This window comes from Lampris incognitus, chromosome 1 (genome assembly GCF_029633865.1).
Source record: "Lampris incognitus isolate fLamInc1 chromosome 1, fLamInc1.hap2, whole genome shotgun sequence".
Classification (NCBI taxonomy): Eukaryota; Metazoa; Chordata; class Actinopteri; order Lampriformes; family Lampridae; genus Lampris; species Lampris incognitus.
Genome location: NC_079211.1, coordinates 92,699,588 through 92,720,183, shown reverse-complemented (window position 1 = coordinate 92,720,183; position 20,596 = coordinate 92,699,588). Strand labels below are relative to the sequence as shown.

The window sequence follows — 20,596 nt, the reverse complement described above, 5'->3', positions numbered from 1 at the left end:
TCGTGTGAAACAGAAAAGATCTCAGGGGACTTATTTCTCAGCAGAGGAGCAGGAATTATAATACGGAAATATAAAGAATAGCCTATAAATAAATTATCACAGCAAAAAGCAACACCATCGCTGCCTCCATGGCAAAAAGCAAGTACTGGAATAAAACAGCAGTGTTAAAGCATAGGTTTAGTTCATCCCTGCACAATGCACAGTGATTATAATGAATGGCTAAACATATTTTATCTTCACTTAGGATAACATGTCAGCGCTAACAAATGTTCTGTAAGCTAAGCCATCTTTTCTTCATTACTTTTTGGCTGCAGTCCTAGTAAATGATGAGAAACATCACCTCTTATTTTGCCTGAATATAGTCAATCCCTGTGTATATATCTGAAGATTGTTGTGTTGTAGTGTTGTTATTCTATGTTAAGTACACTGACAGAGCCACGAAACCAGAGTCAAATTCCATGTACGTGCAAACCTACATGGCCAATAAACATGATTCTGATTCTGAGCAACAATAACCTCTTTGAATAGATCCAGTCAGGCGTTAGGGCCAAACACAACACAGAAACAAGCTCTCATCAACGCCACCAACAATCTCCTCATGGCTGCAGATTTTGGACACATTAACATCCTCATCCTACTCGACATCTCAGCCACCCTCAACACCGTTTCCCACTCCATCTTGATTGATCATCTGGAATAGACCCTCACACATAGGATCACAGGCATAGCCCTCCAGTTTTGCTCCTACCTTGCTGACCAGAGATAGTAAGTGACCCTTGGCGGCTTTAAATCCACTCCAGCCCTGGTCAAACAGGGTGTGCCCCAAGGTTTTGTTCTCAGCCCCTTATTAGTCATTATCTACATGCTCCTGAACTGGACTGTGTTAGTTGCGAACAACGTGCTAAAGTATTGATCTACAGGCACAAATCTGGCAGCTCTGGGTTGAGGGGACATACCTGCTCCGTTCTCCTGTCAAAGTAAGCTCTCCTTCAAAGATAAAGCACTTCTTCACGAACATATTAAACAAGATACTATTGAGAAATGTGTCCCACTCTGCTGTAGAGACATTAGGCCATATGACTTTGTCACGACGTTTGGAAAGGCTTTGTTGACATACAAACCCCAACTCCAGTGAAGTTGGGACATTGTGTAAAACGTAAATAAAAACAGAATACAATGATTTGCACATCCTTTTCGACCTATATTCAATTGAATACACAACAAAGACTAGATATTTAATGTTCAAACTGATAGACTTTATTGGGGTTTTTTTTGTTGCAAATATTCACTCACTTTGAATTTGATGCCTGCAACACGTTCCAAAAAAGCTGGGACAGGGGCATGTTTACCATTGTGTTACATCACCTTTCCTTTTAACAACACTCAATAAGCGTTTAGGAACTGAGGACACTAATTGTTGAAGCTTTGTAGGTGGAATTCTTTCCCATTCGTACTTGATGTACGACTTCAGTTGCTCAACAGTCCGGGTACTCCGTTGTCGTATTTTGCGCTTCATAATGTGCCACACATTTTCAATGGGAGACAGGTCTGGACTGCAGGCAGGCCAGTCTAGTACCCGCACTCTTTTACTACGAAGCCACGCTGTTGGAACACCTGCAGAATGTGGCTTGAATATGGCTCTGAAAAAGACGCCGCTTGGATGGCAGCATATGTTGCTCCAAAACCTGTATGTACCTTTCAGCATTAATGGTGCCTTTGTGGCAGTAATGAGGAAAAACACAGGAGACCAAGGCGAGTTTGATGTTTATTCCTCAACTCCAAAAACCAACTGCAGCAGGAACAACTCTGCACCGGCGAGCCCGGGAACGTAAACCACGCCCCCAGCTCACAGTCCTGCTGAGTGAGAGGCATAGCCCCTAGTGTCCGCCACACAGCCCCACCCCCCAACACCCAGAAGGGACTCCTGGAAAGAAAATTAGTGTCTCACTGGAGGCTTAAGCAGCCTGCCATAACGGCTGCGCCGTCCCTCAGCCGAAACAGTAGGTGAAACACAGTCCAAAGCCGGCTGAGAAGCAGAACGCTGAACCCGTGAAGACACTGCCGGGGTCCTGGAAGGAGGACGACCCCGACGGGGAACCTGGGTCGGAAACACAACTTTGCCTGCCACCTTGTGCGCCGGTTTAAGCCTATCAAGCGTGACATGCTCCCTACGCCCACCCATATCTAGCACAAAATCCTTAGGACCCATCTCAAGAACCCGAAATGGGCCATCGTATTGGGGTTGGAGGGGCAAGCGGTGAGCATCATGCTGTACAAAAACAAAACGAGCCGACATGAGCTCCACAGGCACAAACGACCGCGGAAAACAGTGGTGAACGGGGCCTGGAACCCGAGTGCTGTCGGACAAAAAAGGATAAACGGCCGGACGGGGTCGAGGGGCGGAACTCCCAGGCAAGAATTCCCCAGGGACGCGGAGCGGCTGACCGAGCACCAGCTCAGCGGGTGACGCGTCGAGGTCCTCCTTAGGAGCCGAACGCAACCTGAGCATAACCCAAGGTAAACGATCCACCCAGCTACCATTCGAGAGCGCAGCACACAGCGCTGCCTTGAGCGACCGGTGAAAACGTTCACACAACCCGTTAGCCTGAGGGTGATACGCGGTAGTGCGGTGTACCTGCACACCCAAGGATCGCGCAAGTGCCGACCAGAGCTCTGACATGAACTGGGGGCCCCTGTCTGAGGTGATATCTGACGGAGTGCCGAAACGGGCAACCCAGGAGGAAAGAAAAGCGCGTGCAACATCCGAGGATGTTGTGGAGGATAGAGGGACAGCCTCTGGCCACCTGGTGGTCCGATCTACCACTGTGAGCAGGTGCGTAAAACCCTGTGAAGAAGGTAGAGGGCCCACCAGGTCCACATGCACGTGGTCGAAACGTCTGGCCGGGATCGGAAACGGTTCGAGGGGTGACTTAGTGTGCTGGTGGACCTTAGCGCGCTGGCACGCTACACATGCAGCTGCCCACCCCTTGACGTCCTTGCGGAGGCCAGGCCAGACGAACTTGGAACCGACCAACTTCACCGACGCCCGAACTCCAGGGTGCGAGAGGGAGTGAATCGAATCGAAAACTCGACGGCGCCAGACCACTGGAACAACGGGGCGGGGACGGCCGGTGGACACATCGCAGAGGAGGGCAGGACTGCCTTCCTGCATCACAGCGTCCTCTAGCTTGAGACCGGTACGCGTTGACCGAAGGGCAAGGACGTCCGGGTCGCTGGGATGGTCGGCAGCCATAGCGGAGAAATCCACACCGAGGTGCACAGTACACACAAGCACACACGAAAGACAATCAGCAACAGGGTTGGACTTCCCGGCCACATGCTGAATGTCCGTTGTGAACTCGGAGATCGCCGCTAGGTGGCGCTGTTGACGAGCAGACCACGGCTCAGTCACCTTGGACATGGCAAAAGTCAGCGGCTTATGATCCACATAAGCCGTGAATGGGCGACCCTCCAGCAGGAAGCGGAAATGCCGGGTTGCAAGGTGTAGTGCCAGCAATTCCCGGTCAAAAACGCTGTACTTGCGCTTGCTATCCCACCGTTTGCGGCTAAAAAATGCGAGTGGCTGCCACGCATTCGCCACACGCTGTTCAACCACAGCCCCCACGGGTATGTCAGACGCATCGGTTGTTAAAGCTATGGACGCCGTGGGTGTGGGATGGACGAGGAGGGCAGCGTTAGCCAGGGCGCACTTAGCTCCGTCAAAGGCCTGGACCTGTTCGGGAGTCCAGTCGACAGGGTCGTTAGCCTTCTTAAGCCGCAGGGCTTCGTAAAATGGCTGAAGGAGGTGGGCAACGCGAGGGAGGAAACGGTTATAGAAATTCACCATGCCCAAGAATTCCTGCAATGCCTTAACAGAGACTGGACGGGGAAATTCCGCCACCGCTCTCACCTTAGAAGGCAACGGGACCGCGCCTTGCGGCGAAATGCGGTGACCCAAGAAGTCAATCACTGGCAGTCCAAACTGACACTTGGCCGGGTTGACTATCAGGCCGTGTTTGTCCAGACGACGGAAAACCTGTTTCAGGTGCGCCAGGTGCTCTTCAGCTGACGGACTGGCCACTAACATGTCGTCGAGATAAACGAACACGAAAGCAAGGTCACGCAACACCGAGTCCATCAGCCTCTGAAAGGTTTGCGCTGCCCCCTTCAAGCCAAAAGGCATGCGCATGAACTCAAAAAGCCCAAACGGGGTGATCACTGCGGTCTTGCGCACGTCCTCTGCGCGCACGGGAACCTGATGATAGCCGCGCACCAGGTCCACTTTATAGAAAATAGTGGTACCTGCCAGGCGTATGGAAAAGTCCTGTATGTGCGGGATGGGATAGCGGTAGCGCCCACAGCTGCTACTGAGCGCTGGCCCTGGAGTTTCCCGCCGCCTCAAACGTGCACGGAGGGACGCAGTGCCTCGCTTTGCCGCCAAACCGCTGGTGGAAGGAACAGGCCTCCCCCGTGCCATCTCCGGGCAGTCACTTCAGCCACCACTACTGGGTCCGCGTCCTCCGAGGTCGGCTGCAGAGGCTCCGATGCCACACTCTGCACAGAGAACCGTCTGGTAGCCAGCAGGACCCGATCGGCCTCCTCAGCCAAACCTCGGCAGTCACCAGCGGCCAGACACGGGGAGTTAGCCAAAGCCGCGTGCACAGGAGACGGGAGCTGGTGCAGGAAAACGTGCGGGAAAAGGAACCCACCTTCGTCTGAGCCTAGCAGCGACAGCATATTGTCCATGAGATCCACAGCCGTCCCGTCGCCCAAACCGGATAGGGAAAGGATTCTATCTGCCCTCTCTGCGGTAGATAGGCTGTACCTCCGGAGCAGAAGATGTTTGAGGGCGACGTATTTATCGTGTTGCGGAGGGGCGCGCAAAAGCTGCATGGCCCGGCATGTGGACTGCTGGTCCAGCGTAGCGACGACCAAATAGTATCTGGAGTCGTCCGCGGAGATTCCACGCAGGTGGAACAGCGCCTTGACATGCCGGAACCACGAGGCCGGGTCGCTCTGCCAGAACTCTGGGAGTTTCACAGCCGCGGCGAGAACGGCCGGCTGTGAGAGTTGGGGCGGCGTGGCCGAAGTGGATTCACACTCCTCTTCTGCTCCAAATATTTTCAATTCGGGGTCACCAATGTGGCAGGAATGAGGAAAAACACAGGAGACCAAGGCGAGTTTGATGTTTATTCCTCAACTCCAAAAAACAACTGCAGCAGGAACAACCCTGCACCGGCGAGCCCGGGAACGTAAACCACGCCCCCAGCTCACAGTCCTGCTGGGTGAGAGGCATAGCCTCTAGTGTCCGCCACAGTATTCTGTTTTTATTCACGTTTTACACCATGTCCCAACTTCATTGGAATTGGGGTTTGTAGAATAGAATAGACGGCCTTTATTGTCATTGTACAGAATACAACAAAATTAGGAGCACCAATCCTGGTGGTTTGCCTGTGGTCATTCTTTTAGTGTTTTGATTAAATGCGTATTGTAAAATAAATACAATTTGCAACAGAGAAAAAGTGACTTCAATAGAACATGAGGCATATCCTCCAACAGAGGAGTTGGTCCTCTCTAATAAGGAGGGGCAGTATATCATGGTGGAGTTGCAGGGAGGCGTGTGCTCTGATCCTGCTGCTGACAGCTCCAAGCAAATCTCCTTTTAATACAGGGTGTGTGTATGCGAGTTTGTGCTTTACAATTATAATGTATGATGAGGCTGAGTGTATTTCTCATTTGTAGTTGAGAGAAATACTCTGATACTGTTAGAGCCATAATAAACAATCATGAAACCCAACATGACAAGCCACACAAGTTAGTGGACACAGCCAGGATCCGAGATTAACTTTTTGGTTTACCGGCCAAGGGGAGTGGTAGATGAAAAATTCTACCGGCCAAGCATATTTTTTACCGGCGAAAATAATTAGTAGCTTCTTTTGTGCCATGCATACATTTTCAGTACATATCAATGACAGAATAAGATATTGTGTTGAATAAAAGCTTTTAAAAATGTGACAAAAGCAGATCTGAAGCAAAAATATTTTTATGTAAAATTAATCAGTGGTTAAATGATAAAATGTTACAAGTATAATTTCATGTTTTATTTGCAGTATTATTATAACTACTCAACGGTTCCACATGCCCATCCCTAGTCCCAGACTACTTCTCGCTCTACAGCAGCCACTCTCTTTGCACCGTCCTTGAAGTCTGGCCTCCTGCTCCTGACAGAGTCTTGATGCCATCAACAGCACTGGTTGGGTCATACTCCCTGATCTTGGGGGATGACAGCTGCATCATCAGTAGATCTGAGAGTGTGACTGAGTTGAGGTTGGACCACCAATCAGTTTTAACCTGTATCATGGTGTTGAAGCTAGCACACAGCTAACATTAGTGCAAACTAGGTGTCACATACTAGTGTTAGCAGGCTAACGTGAGCTACAGCCAGCGCTTTGTTTACGCTGTATAAGGATATTTTGAGATGACAACTAAATTCACTTACTCGCACATCCATTCGAAGTCAGAGAGTGGTCTCGCCTTCTTGCCAATGGCATGCACATTCCTAAACATGTTCTGCATTTTCCTGCTGGTCTGCTCAGACATGGCTATTAGCGCCTTTACGGAGGATGTTGCAAGGAGAGGCTCTGATTGAGCCCAAGAGGCATTCATACAGGTAATGTGACGTCTGGAGGTCTCATGTTCCTTGATGTTTTCTACCTTCATTATCATTTTTTCTTAAAATGTATTTCTGATTTTTCTCTTTTTATCCCAATTTAGTGGCCAATCGATCCCTATTTTTGTTCAAACACCCACCCTCGTACTGTATGTATTCGCCAACTGCATCTCTCCGGCAGGCAGTCTTGAAGGAGACACCTCCCCACTTTCATGACAAGGCGAATCCAGGCCGAACCACTGCTTTTTCCGACACACACACAGACGCATTCACGTGACGAACACAAGCCGACTACACCCCCCTCCCGAAGACAGCATTGCCAATTATTGCTGCTTCATCGAGTCCGGCCATAGTCGGATCTGACGAGACCGGGGCGCAAACCCTGGTCCCCAGTGGGCAACTGCATCGACACAAAGCTGATGCTTAGACCGCTACACCACCGTGGACCCTCTACCTTCATATCTTGTTACCGATGACAAATGAATTGCTACGGTCTTTGCCATACTGGCGACAGACAGAGCAACTCATTATCACGGTCTGTGCACTCCAGCCAACCTCTCGCAGCTCCTTTATCGTCACAGCTCCACTTTTCACTAAACTTTCTTTTTTCGATTTGGTGGTGATGGTGGCTTCTTCCTTCTCTTCGGGTCATGGTTGTCTTTTTGATGGTGGTTTTGCGCCTTCTAAATATCGCCACATAACTGGTGTTGCTCGCTAACATTAGTTAAAAGAATAGAGTAGGCTAGTACCAAGTTTGACGGATGCTGCTGTCGTTGTTCCTCTCAAGTGTGTGTGTAATGTTACCCGCCAGTAGTGTCTAGCAACATTCTAATGCACTTTGATTGGTTAATTTCTGTTATTGTTGTTGCTATGTTATTGTTCTAATGTACTTTGGTTGGTTAATTTCTGTTATTGTTGTTGCTATGCTATTGCTGTTGCTAAGAAGAGAGAGAGAGCGAGAGAGTTGGGGGGGATTAAGTGGTTGGATTTCACTTTTTTTTGTTACCATGTGGCGGGCAGGCTTCTGAAATTTACTTGTCAATCAGAAAATCTACTTGCATTTGGCGGGTGGTGAGTGTTCATTTCGGACCCTGGACACAGCACATTTATGGAGGAACTGTGAGTCATTTGCTTTGCTCCAATCAGTATCACTCCAAAAACCCTGCTGATATTTACTAGTCATATTATGATGTGTACTGGTTTACTACTTTCGGCTGCTCCCGTTAGGTCACCACAGCGGATAATCCGTTTCCATCTCTTCCTGCCCTCTGCATCTTCCTCTGTCACACCAGCCACCTGCATGTCTTCTCTCACCACATCCATAAACCTCCTCTTTTCCTCTTCCCTGGCAGCTCTACATTCAGCATCGTTCTCCCAATATACCAAGCATCTCTCTTCCACACAAGTCCGAACCATCTCAATCTTGCCTCTCTTGCTTTGTCTCCAAACCGTCCCACCTGAGCGGTCCCTCAAATATAGTCGTTCCTAATCCTGTCCTTCTTCATCACTTCCAATGAAAATCTTAGCATCTTCAACTCTGCCACCTCCAGCTCCACCTCCTGTCTTTTCATCAGTGCCACTGTCTCCAAACCATATAACATAGCCGGTCTCACAACCATCTTGTAAACCTTCCCTTTAAATTTTGGTGGTACCCTTCTGTCACAAATCACTCCTGACACTCTTCTCCACCCACTCCACCCTGCCTGCACTCTCTTCTTCATCTCTCTCCTGCACTCCCTGTTACTATGTACAGTTGAGCCCAAGTATTTAAACTCATATGCCTTTGTCACCTCTACTCCTTGCATCCTCACCATTTCGCTGTCCTCCCTCTTATTCACGCATAGGTATTTCGTCTTGCTCCTACTGACTTTCATTCCTCTTCTCTCCAGTGCATACCTCCACCTCTCCAGGCTCTCCTCAACCTGCACCCTACTCTCACTACAGATCACAATATCATCCGCAAACATCATCATCCACGGAGCCTCCCGCCTGATCTTGTCCGTCAACCTGTCCATCACCACTGCAAACAAGAAAAGGGCTCAGAGCCGATCCTTGATGTAATCCCATCTCCACCTTGAACCCATCTGTCATTCCAACCACACACCTCGCCACTGTCACATTTCCCTCGTGCATATCCTGCACCACTCCTACATACTTCTCTGCAACTCCCGACTTCCTCATACACAACATGATGTGTACTGGTCATATTATAATATATAGCAGTTATATCTACTTGTCATATTATTATATTTGTTAGTCACATTTTGATATTTAATAGTCATTAAGATATTTACCAGTGATATTATATTTACAAGTCATATGACATCTACTAGTTATATTATGATATTTAATAGTCATGTTATGCTTTAGGAAAACTGAAATATTATACATAGAACCTTTAGGTTGTAGGGAAATGCCTACGTTTTCACACACACACACACACACACACACCAAAGGGATATTTTTTTTATTCATTGTTTCCATCTTTAGTGACTGTGTGAAGCCCTTTGTTCAGCTGGTTTATAAAGGCATTTGATAAATGAATAAAGAGAAATAAAAAGAATGAATCACGTGTAAATTGCTCTGGTAAGTGGTTATTTGCAGTGTGTAGTTGCATTACCAGCCCATAGGCAGTGCTCCTCTCGTGTTCCTCTGTGATGTCGGCAACGTAGGCAAAGATCACTGAGAAGGTCACAGCAAAGATCCCAGAAACAGAGATCAGAGCAAAATACCACCTGGACAGACAGACAGGAGACATCTCATCAATCCACAACGACACATTTACATTTATATTCATATAACACATCCACTGCAAACACCTACTAATGCATTTATTCACATGACCAAATCACCTGATACCCGAGTTATTCAGTAGAGCTTCCTTAACAATGGGTGGGACCTGTTCCTCATGTGTTCCTCATGTGTTCCTCATGGGGGTCAGGGCAGACTAGAGTATCTTTGATCAGTTTGGTTTAACAGGTAAGGAAGACATGTCTACAGCTAAAAAATGCAAATGGGGCTTTTATTACTCTTTCAAATAAAATGACTTCTGGATTAATATTCAGATCAGATTAATATTCAGATCAAGAAAGATATACCAGCGACTACTGCATGAGTTGACCATCTGTGTGGTAAAGTCAGAGCCTGTTCTCTCTCTGCATCATGTGACGGATGCATGTGGAGGGTCACATATCAAGGACCAGGACCAGCATGTACTAAACAAGCAGCAAACATCTTTAATAACCTACAGAAACTAAATGGCAGGTCGTGTCACTTGTTGACCAACTGTTTTACTTTGTGTATCTCAATCTTAACCTGCTGTGAAATGGATGTAAGCAGTTTGTCTGAAACTTGTTTGTTTTAATGTCATCATTCATTGGCCAGGTCTCCCCTAGAAGAAAAAAAAAGATCATCAAGGTAATCTCCTGGTTAAATAAAGGTAAAGTAAAGAAAATGAAATTAGATGTGGTCCTCAGCATGCTGGGTAGTTATTCCCTGGCCAGCAGCCTCTTGTCCTCCTGCCTCTCACATGAGCAGCATGTGACCCGCTCACCGCCTGCCTCTCTGTTCAGTCCTCTCCTCACCAAGAGAGGCTGCTGGACCGAAGGGCAACCATCACCCATGTGAGCCGGTTTTCATTTCAGCTCACCACTGAGTGGTATGCAGGGTTTTGTTAGATGAATAGGTGGAGTGCTTTGGTAGCGCTGTTTTCTGACAGCATTACCAAAGTACTCACCATAGGAGCACAACCACAGCTTGTGGCATTTCCCTGGAAGAGGTCTCTGATGGACAAACGGCCTAAAGGTTAGGCTGAATCCAACACACATGATGAGACAGGCAGACGTGTAAACAACCAGTCAATCAGTGGAGGTTTTACACTGTCGCCCATATTGGCTCCACAGTCCTGCTCTATCGTTGCCAAGCAACCAGTGATTCTGTGCCAGCAGATCATTTAACCGTTGTCCATTTCACAGCGGTGACGTTATGGAGAACACTTCCATAGTTCTGGAGCAATCTGGTGAAGTGTATTAGTGGCTGTAGGCAGTGAACTGGGTGTCTGCGTTTGTCCCTGCGGTCCAGCATCTGCAGTCCGGGTGAGAGCAGGCCTCCGGCAGGGAATTTTCTTGAAGAGACTCCTGATGTTAATTTCAAGAAAGCATGTACAATTACCCCGTAGGTTTGGCCAGGAATCAGGTACCAGAGACCACTGCAGTGACCTCACCAAGTCAAGTCAAGTCAAGTTTATTTAAATAGCACATTTAAAACAACCACAGTTGAACCAAAGTGCTGCACAAGCTTGAAATACAATATAAAACAAGTGACACATATGAATATAAAATTATTTGTAAATAAAACAATAAAATAAAGAATATAAAATGTAAACAATAAAACATAAGAGTAAAAATATATTTGCACCAACTGTCAAAAATTCTTAAAATACTCAACACTGTGGCGTAGCGGTCTAAGCATCGGCTTGGTGTCGATGCAGTTGCCCACTGGGGACTGGGGTTCGCGCCCCGGTCTCGTCAGATCCGACTATGGCCGGACTCGATGAAGCAGCAATCATTGGCAACGCTGTCTTCGGGAGGGGGACAGAGTCGGCTTGTGTTCGTCATGTGAATGCGTCTCTGTGTGTGTCGGAAAAACAGTGGTTCGGCTTGGATTCGCCTTGTCACGAAAGTGGGGAGGCGCTTTCCTTCGAGACTGCCGGCCGGAGAGATGCAGTTGGCGAACGCATGCAATACGAGGGTGGGTGTTCGAATTAAAATAGGGATCAATTGGCCACTAAATTGGGAGAAAAAAGGGAAAAATCAGAAATAAATTAAAAAAAAAAAATACTCAACACTTTCAGTCCATAAACAAACTTCATCACTGCTGGTTGGATTAATAGCAGATATACCATGCTTTAAGTGATACTGACATCAAAATCTGAAAATTCCTATTGATAGGCTATGTTCCGAGTTGGAATGTGACCACAAGAGAAATTCAGTGGCCAAAACAGCGCGTCTGTGGCCACTCGAGAGAGATCTGTGATTGAATGTAGCTGGTGTCCAATTACAAACTGTGCCGGTGGATCTGTAGACACCAGTCAATTTGCATATAGGGTGTGTCCATAGCGAGGTGCTATGAAACCATGGAGAAGCCGTTCTTTCACCCCCTCCTGCCAACTACTTGGCTCGAGTTTGTGCTATTTTGCTGAGACTTTATTATCAATCTTGCTATGACGTATTGCTATCTATCTATCTATCTATCTATCTATCTATCTATCTATCTATCTATCTATCTATCTATCTATCTGTCTAGCTATCTATTTATCTAAATATGTATCATCTATCTAGCTAACAGTTAATTGTATCACAGAATCCTCCTCCTTGAAAATGTAATCCTTGCAGAGGATGACATTTTTTGTAAATAAGTGATGAACGGTACCGAGCCCCACCCACCCAGGGAGACAGTAGCCAATAGCTTTGAATTCATAAAACCACACCTATTTTCGGTTATGATTCAAACTCCCAATGTTAAAAAATGTGTTCAGAAAGGGCATGCCAGTCTCTCTTTAAACAAATTTCAGGAGCTAGTGTCTTTATGCATGCTCAATAATCCAGGTAAGAAAACCAAAGAAAGTTGAATCGGTTCATCTGGACACAGCGTTTATTGAGAAATGTTTCCTCACTCATCTAAGTGACCTCTTCAGTCTAAGGGCCCTGACATACCATTTGCCGATGGTCGGCCATCGGCAAATGTCGGGCCATTGGTGAGTGTCTGTGACCCTAGTTTTTGCGGTGTGTCCCGCACCGTCGGCACTAATCGGACCCCTGTCAGCAGCCCGTCAGTGAGAGAGATCACTCTGATTGGCTGTTCAGCTTAGCCAATCAGTGCTAAGCTAGCGGATCAGGGTCATCGGCTGTAGTGTTTGCGGTGTGTTCAAGTGCTACTTTTTGGCCCAGATGGCAGGCGACGTGAGGCTACGCAACAGTCGGCCTTCGTCGCTGCTAGTCGATTTGGTGTGTCTGGGCCCTAAACTGACTGCAGGTATCCCCACCCTTATAAACAACACACTTGCACAACGACCGAAACCAACGATCAGTTTAATATGCAAATACGGCTGTGACCAATAACTGCATGGTCAATGGAGGATGAACTTGGGGTGGGGCAGAAATTGGTCCACCCCAAGGATCGGGTCCCCTGGCACAAACAGAGCAAAATAGTGTACGCTGTTAAGTGCCAGGAGGATTGCTGTGACTTGTACATTGGGGAAACCAAACAGATGCTGGTCAAGAGGATGGCACAACACAGGAGAGCTAACATGTTGTGACGCTGTGCGTTTGGACCCAATCGCAGAGAAGAGGCAGAGGCAGTTGCTTAAATATTAAGGCGCTTTACTGGACTCCAGAAAACATACAACAACCAAAAACCACTGCCAAACAGGGCAGGCAAATATAAAAACACGAATTAACATAAAATACTAAACACACGAAACACTCGCTCACACAGAGGAGGCAGACGAGGGTTCAGGAGACACAGGCATCCGCAGACCGACGCTAACCTTTTCCAAGACTCGATAGCATCTGTCAGCAAAGCACCCGGTCAAATAGTCCCCAGCACAGGTGCACCTCATCACAGTCCAATCAAGGGCAGGTGCCACTCATACTGGCCGACAGGGAGATGTCACACCTGTTGGCTGCTGACCCTCTGGCCAGTGATCGTGTCACATGTCAGGCCAGGACTCCACAGTCTACACGATTTACAGGCCAGTGGCCACTCTTTCAAGAAGGAGGATGTGCACATCCTTGATAGGGAGGAAGGCTGGTTTGAACGGGGAGTCAAAGAGGCCATCTATGTGAAGAGGGAATGACCATTCCTGAACCGAGGGGGAGGCGACTAAGAGTACATCTGTCACCATCTTACAATGCTGTGATTGCAACTATTCCCAAATCCTCTGTGAATAGTACACATGGTCATTGTAATTCTAGATGATGGTCACAGTAATTTGCATATGAAACTTTATACCACTGTATTGTTTATAAGGGTGGGGTCACCTGCAGTCACTATATTGTTTATAAGGTGGGGACACCTGCAGTCACTGTATTGTTTATAAGGGTGGGGAGTCCCTGCAGTCACTATATTGTTTATAAGGGGGGGGGATACCTGCAGTCACTGTATTGTTTATAAGGGTGGGGACACCTGCAGTCACTATATTGTTTATAAGGGTGGGGACACCTACAGTCACTGTATTGTTTATAAGGGTGGAGACACCTGCAGTCACTGTATTGTTTATAAGGGTGGGGGCACCTACAATCACTGTATTGTTTATAAGGGCGGAAACACCTGCGACAGGTGAGACTGAGGAGGTCACTTAGATGATGATGAAACGTTTCAATAAACGCTGTGTCCAGATAAACTGATTCAACTTCCTGTGATTCAGGAAGTAATTTTACTGTTTTTCAAAGGTCATGTCATGGCTCAGGTTTATATAAAGTACATGTAAACACGTCAATGAATGTTTAACATCAACCACCTGCAAGTTACATGAAGTCATATTTAAAACTCATTTGGATCTTTTCACACCTGTTAAGAGGAAATGTAAGTTTGCAATAGAATGAAATGTTAAAATGAAACTGGGCTCTCGGGCTCGCCCACCCCGCGCCGTGGCCCGCCCACCCCGCGCCGACAGCCAATCAGCTCGTCAGGGCCGGGCTTAGCCCCGGCGATGTGTGGCTCATGCTGCACAAACCAGGGGCGCCCTAGGATCACAGGGACTAACGGGGACTGGATAATGAAGAACCGAAGTCTCTCCACATGGTTCCCTGCTATGGTGAGAGAGACAGGGTGGGTGCATTGGGTGACGCTGGCCAGGCAGCGCTCGTCCAGTGCAAAGGCCTCCATGGGCTTCTCCAGCGTCTCTAGCGGGATGTTAGCCTGGGCAGCAAATTCTGAGTCCAGGAAACACTCATCAGCCCCCGAGTCGAGGAGTGCACCCACCGTGAGCCGCTGGTCAGCCCAGGCCAGGGTAACGCTAACCAGATGGTTCTGTGGGGCAGGACGGCAGGAACAGGAAAGGTGCCTCACTAGGATCTCCCAGGGCCCCAGTGAGCCTAGTCTTTTGGCCGAGTGGGGCAACCGCTGATCAGAGTTTGCTGCCCAGGCCACCATCCCGCTAGAGACGCTGGAGAAGCCCATGGAGGCCTTCATGCTGGACGAGTGCTGCCTAGCCAGCGTCACCCAATGCACCCACCCTGTCTCTCTCACCATAGCAGGGAACCATGGGGAGAGACTTCGGTTCTTCATTATCCAGTCCCCGTTAGTCCCTGTGATCCTAGGGCGCCCCTGGTTTGTGCAGCATGAGCCACACATCGCCGGGGCCTCCGGTACCATCATGGAGTGGAGCTCCTCCTGTCATGCCCAATGTCTCCAGGCTGCTCCCGGCCCATCCCCCCGACGTGACCCTAGTGTCCCGCCTCCCGACCTCTCCTCTGTTCCCCCTGAGTACCATGAGCTAGGTGAGGTTTTCAGCAAGACCCAGGCCCAATCTCTTCCTCCTCAACGGCCTTATGACTATGCTATCGACCTCCACTCTGGGGCACCCCTTCTCAGCAGTCGTCTGTACAGTCTGACCATCCCCGAGAAGGCTGCGATGGACGAGTACATCTCCGAGTCCTTGGCAGCGCGGCTCATTCGGCCCTCGTCCTCCCAGGTGGCAGCTGGATTCTTTTTCGTGAAGAAGAAGGACGGGGGCGTCCGGCCCTGCATTGACTATCGCCAACTCAATGAGATAACCGTCAAGAACAAGTACCCCCTTCCTCTCATGAGTTCCACCCTTGAGCCCCTCACCCAGGCTACTGTCTTCACTCTGCTGGACCTCCGGTGTGCCTATCATCTGGACCGGATCCGGAAGGGGGACGAGTGGAAGACAGCCTTTAAGACGCCCCGGGGTCATTATGAGTACCTGGTCATGCTGTTCGGCCTCACCAACGCCCCAGCGGTATTCCAGGCTCTCATGAATGACATTCTCCGCGACATGCTCCACGAGTTTGTGGTGGTCTACCTCGATGACATCCTCATCTTCTCCAGGACCCTCGAGGAACATGTCCAGCATCTCCGCCGGGTACTCAAACATCTCCTCCGGAACTGGCTCTTCGTCAAGGCAGAGAAGTACCGGTTCCATTCCCCTTCCGTTGACTACCTGGGCTTTGTCGTTGAGAGGGGACAGACCTGGGCCGACCCCCCAAGATCCAGGCTGTGGTGGACTGGCCCGATCCCACATCCTAGAAGGAATAACAGAGCTTCCTCGGGTTTGCGAACTTCTATAGGAGGTTCATCAGGAACTACAGCCGCGTGGCAGAACCTCTCACCAGGATGACCTCCTCCTCCCAGCCGTTCATCTGGTCCCCGGCTGCCCGCTCTGTGTTCCAGTCCCTCAAGGAGAGGTTCACCAGCGCCCCGGTCCTGCTCCACCCTGACCCCAAGAGGCAGTTCATCGTGGAGGTAGACGCTTCGGACACCGGGTTAGGGGCTGTCCTCTCCCAGCGGTCAGCGTCTGACCAGAAGGTCCATCTATGCGCCTTCTGCTCTCGCCGGTTCCTCCCCATCCAGAACTATGATGTCAGAAACCGGGAGCTGCTGGCAGTGGTGGCTGCTCTGGAGGAGTGGCGCCATTGGCTGGAGGGGGCAGAACAGCCGTTCACCATCTGGACTGATCATAAGAACTTGACGTTCATCCGAGCAACCAAGCGTCTAAATGGTCGGCAGGCACGGTGGGCCAGGTTCCTCAGTCAGTTTGACTTCACGCTGACTTATCACCCCTGGTCCCGCAACACGAAGGCAGACTCCCTGTCCCGACAACACCCGAGGAGGGAGCCAGCTACAGAGGAGCCGACTCCCATCCTTTCTGAGGCCAGGGTGGTTGGCGTGGTTACCTGGGGCATCAATACCGTGGTCAGGCAGGCGTTGCGCTCCCATCCCGCCCCGAGCCACGTGCCTCCACGCCGCCTGTTCGTCCCGGACTCAGTCCAGTCCTGGGTTCTTCAGTGGGGCATGACAGTCAGTTTGCTTGCCACCCGGGTGTCCACCACACTTTCACCTTCCTGGCTCAGCGTTTCTGATGGCCCACCATGAGGAACGACGTCAGGGACTTCGTAAAGGCCTGCTCCGTCTGTGCTCGCAGCAAGGCCTCTCACCAGGCACCCTGCAGCAGCTGCTGCAGCTCTTCCCAACTCCAAGCCGGCCCTGTTCCCATGTGGCGTTGGATTTTGTCTCCGGACTGCCTACCTCCCAGGGTAACACTGTGATCCTGACAGTGGTAGACTGCTTCAGTAAGGGAGTGCACCTGGTGGCCCTCCCCAAACTCCCATCGGCTTCTGAGACGGCGGACCTCCTGACGAGCCACGTGTTCCGTCTCCACAGCCTTCCCCTGGACGTCGTCTCGAACCAAGGGCCCCAGTTCGTCTCCCAGGTATGGCAAGCTTTTTGTAAGGGGTTGGGTGCCTCTGTTAGTCTCTCCTCTGGATAGCACCCACAGACTAACGGGCAAATGGAGAGGATGAACCACAGCGTGGAGTCTGCCCTCCGGTGCGTTGCCGCCAAGAAGCCCAGCTCCTGGAGTCGGTTGCTCCCCTGGGTCGAGTATGCCATCAACTCCCTGGTCAGCTCTGCCACCGGCCTCTCACCTTTTGAGGTGTCCCTGGGCTATCAGCTGCCTCGCTTTGCTGCGCAGGAGTCGGAAGTGGCAGTTCCCTCTGTGCAGGCCCATCTGAACCGGTGTCGTCGCGTCTGGGAGGTGACCAGAGCTGCTCTGCTCCGGGCAGCTGAGCGCACCAGTCGGGGATCCAACCGATGCTGGTCCCCAGCGCCCACGTACCAATCAGGCCAAAGGGTGTGGCTGTCCTCGAAGGACCTCCCGCTTCAGTCCACCGCGAAGATGCTGAACCCCCGGTTTGTCAGGCCCTTTGAGATCAGGAAGGTGCTCAGTCCCACGGCGGTGAGTCTGAAGCTTCCGGCTTCAGACTCACCGCCGTGAAGATCCATCCTGTTTTTCATGTGTCTCGGGTTAAGCCTGTCTCCCACAGTCCTCTGATGCCTCCGGCCCCAGCTCCGCCTCCCCCTGCGATCGTGGATGGGCACCCCCAGTGGAGGGTCCGCCGGCTGCTGGACGTCCGGTGCCGAGGACAGGGGTTCCAGTATTTGGTGGACTGGGAAGGCTACGGTCCGGAGGAACGTAGCTGGGTCTCCCGCCAGCTCATCCTGGACCCTGGGCTGCTCACTGAGTTTCATCATTCCCATCCCGACAAGCCGGGCAAGTCGCCTGGTGGCTCCCACGGAGGGGGGGTACTGTTACGGCTCGCCCACCCCGCGCCGGCAGCCAATCAGCTCGTCAGGGCCGGGCTTAGCCGTCAGGGCTAGGCTTAAGTTTGCTGGTCTCCCAGCGCCCGTTGTCAGTTCGTGCCGTAACCTCCTCGCAGTAGTGGTTACTCTTCCCTTCCGGTGCATTTCTCTCCGAGTTTACCTCAGCCCTTGAATTATGGTTTTCTTTGCAAAGTTTCCCTGAGGGGGTATCCTGCCTTGTTCCCAGTTTGGATTACCCGTGAGTTTTTTTCCTTGGACTTCCCGTTTTCTTGTCGCTCATTGCCCTCCTCTGTTTGACTGTTGTACAAGCAAGTAATAAAGTACGCCAGTTTCGGCTAACGCCATCTCTGTCTGAAGTCGTGCGCTTGGGGTCTTCCACAAACCTTAACACGTTCCACACGAACACAGCACCTGGTCTTTTAAGAGGACAGTTTCTCACCAGAAATACAGTAGGTTAAAAACCTAATGTTTCAAAGATGTCCAACACTGTGTTTAAGACCAAAAACCGATGTATGTTGTCATCTTCAAAAATAGTTTTCATGTCCCAAAGTTTAAATAAAACTTCAGATATTTTCAAGACTAAATCAGAATCAGAATACTTTATTCATCCCGAGGGGGAATTGGGTAATAATTAATGCCATCATGACAGATAACCATTCAGGCTTTTGGAAATTAAAACTTAGTTCCCAAATGAAATCTCGCTTGTCTGCAAAATTTGCTGACATAATAAAGTCACGGCGAACAAGCAGAAAATAAGCTGACTTTATCTGAAGGGGGACACCCCAATATTAATAATATTAGCTTTCTTCAGCTCAAGCTAATCTCCAAAATTAGGTAATTTTTATCAATTGACGATCTGCAAAAAGCTGTACATGCCTTCATCTATTCTGGGCTCGACTACTGTAACGCTCTTTATTCTGCTATCAGCAAGGTTCCCTCCACCGTGCAGTATGTATTTTCTCATGAACGCTTTTAAAAATGTTTGATATTTGTTTTCAATTATGCTGTTTTTATTTTTGCTCTTACTTGTTTGGGCTTACTCTTGTTTTTGCCTTGTCTTTTTTTTTGGTGTGTGTGTGTGAAGCACTTTGTGGCATTGTTTTAGAAAAGTGCTATACAAATAAAATTAGTATTATCATTATTATTGTTTTTTTTTTAAATTTATTTCTGATTTTTCCCTTTTTTCTCCCAATTTAGTGGCCAATCGATCCCTATTTTAATTCAAACACCCACCCTCGTACCGCATGCGTTCGCCAACTGCATCTCTCCGGCCGGCAGTCTCGAAGGAGACCGCCTCCCCACTTTCGTGACAAGGCGACTTCAGGCCGAACCACTGTTTTTTCCAACACACACAGAGACGCATTCACGTGACGAACACAAGCTGACTCTGCCCCCCTCCCGAAGACAGCGCTGCCAATGATTGCTGCTTCATCGAGTCCGGCCATAGTCGGATCTGACGAGACTGGGGCGCGAACCCCAGTCCCCAGTGGGCAACTGCATCGACACAAAGCCGATGCTTAGACTCTTGTTATTATTTTTATAAAGAACAGTACATTTTATAGAGAGGTATGGCTGATCAACTTTATACAGAAGTATAAAGTTGATCAGCCACAGCATGAAGATATGGAAAAGAGTAATAGAAGCTAGGTGAAGAGGAGAGGTGATGATTAGCGAGCAGCAGTATGGTTTCAATCCATGAAAGAGCACCACAGATGTGGTGTTTGCTTTGAGAATGCTGATTGAGAAGTATAGAGGAGGCCAGAAGGAGTTCCATTGTGTCTTTGTGGATTCAGAGAAAGCATATGACAGAGTGCCAAGAGAAGAGGTGTGGTATCGTAAGAGGAAGTCGGGAGTCGCAGAGAAGTATGTAGGAGTGGTGCAGGATATGTATGAGCAGGGCTCTACACTAACTTTCTGCATTGGTTGCACTGGTGCGCCTAACTATTTTTTTTTAGGTGCACCAGCATAAAATTTAGGTGCACCCACATTTTTCATTGCGTCACCTTTAACACCAAAAGGTCTCCTTTTTATCGCTCTTCTGTCATATAATGTGAATGATTTTTTAAAACAATGTGTAGAAAAAGCTTGTCTTTATTGTAAACACAATATAGAAAGAATATATATATATATATATATATATATATGAAGAATATATAAAGAAAAATAAAGTGTTTAAAGTGCTACACTGAGCTTAAATTGAACATTTAAAACATTTAAACATTTCCAAATAAAAGTGTTTGTGCTTTTAATGAAAAAACTTTCAATGGCTCTACCTCTCTTCATTTTCACTCGTTTTGTCACGTAGACCAGCGTTTCTCAAACCTCTCCTGGAAGACCACTTGTCCTGCATGTTTTAGATCTCTCCCTGCTCCAACACAGCTGATTTAAATGATCAGTTTTGTTATTAGGCAGCTTCGGGAGCTCATAACGAGTTGATCATTTGAATCAGCTGTGTTGGAGCAGGGAGAGATCTAAAACATGCAGGACAAGTGGTCCTCCAGGAGAGGTTTGAGAAACACTGGCGTAGACCTATAGGCTATTATTTTCCCGTTCAAGTTCTCTGGCACTCAGCCTGCTCAGGTC

The 20,596-nt window shown here is 49.0% G+C and overlaps 1 protein-coding gene across 3 annotated transcripts in view; it reads right to left on the bottom strand.

Annotated features, from left to right (window-relative positions):
* The window catches only part of mfsd14bb (major facilitator superfamily domain containing 14Bb), a 148,669-nt gene that overhangs the window by 78,868 nt on the left and 49,205 nt on the right, over window positions 1-20,596 (bottom strand). For all 3 annotated transcript variants that reach the window (XM_056274036.1, XM_056274196.1, XM_056274114.1), the window contains one exon: window positions 9,291-9,405. In XM_056274036.1, the coding sequence (XP_056130011.1) occupies window positions 9,291-9,405 (115 nt within the window). The remainder of the gene's footprint in view (window positions 1-9,290; window positions 9,406-20,596) is intronic.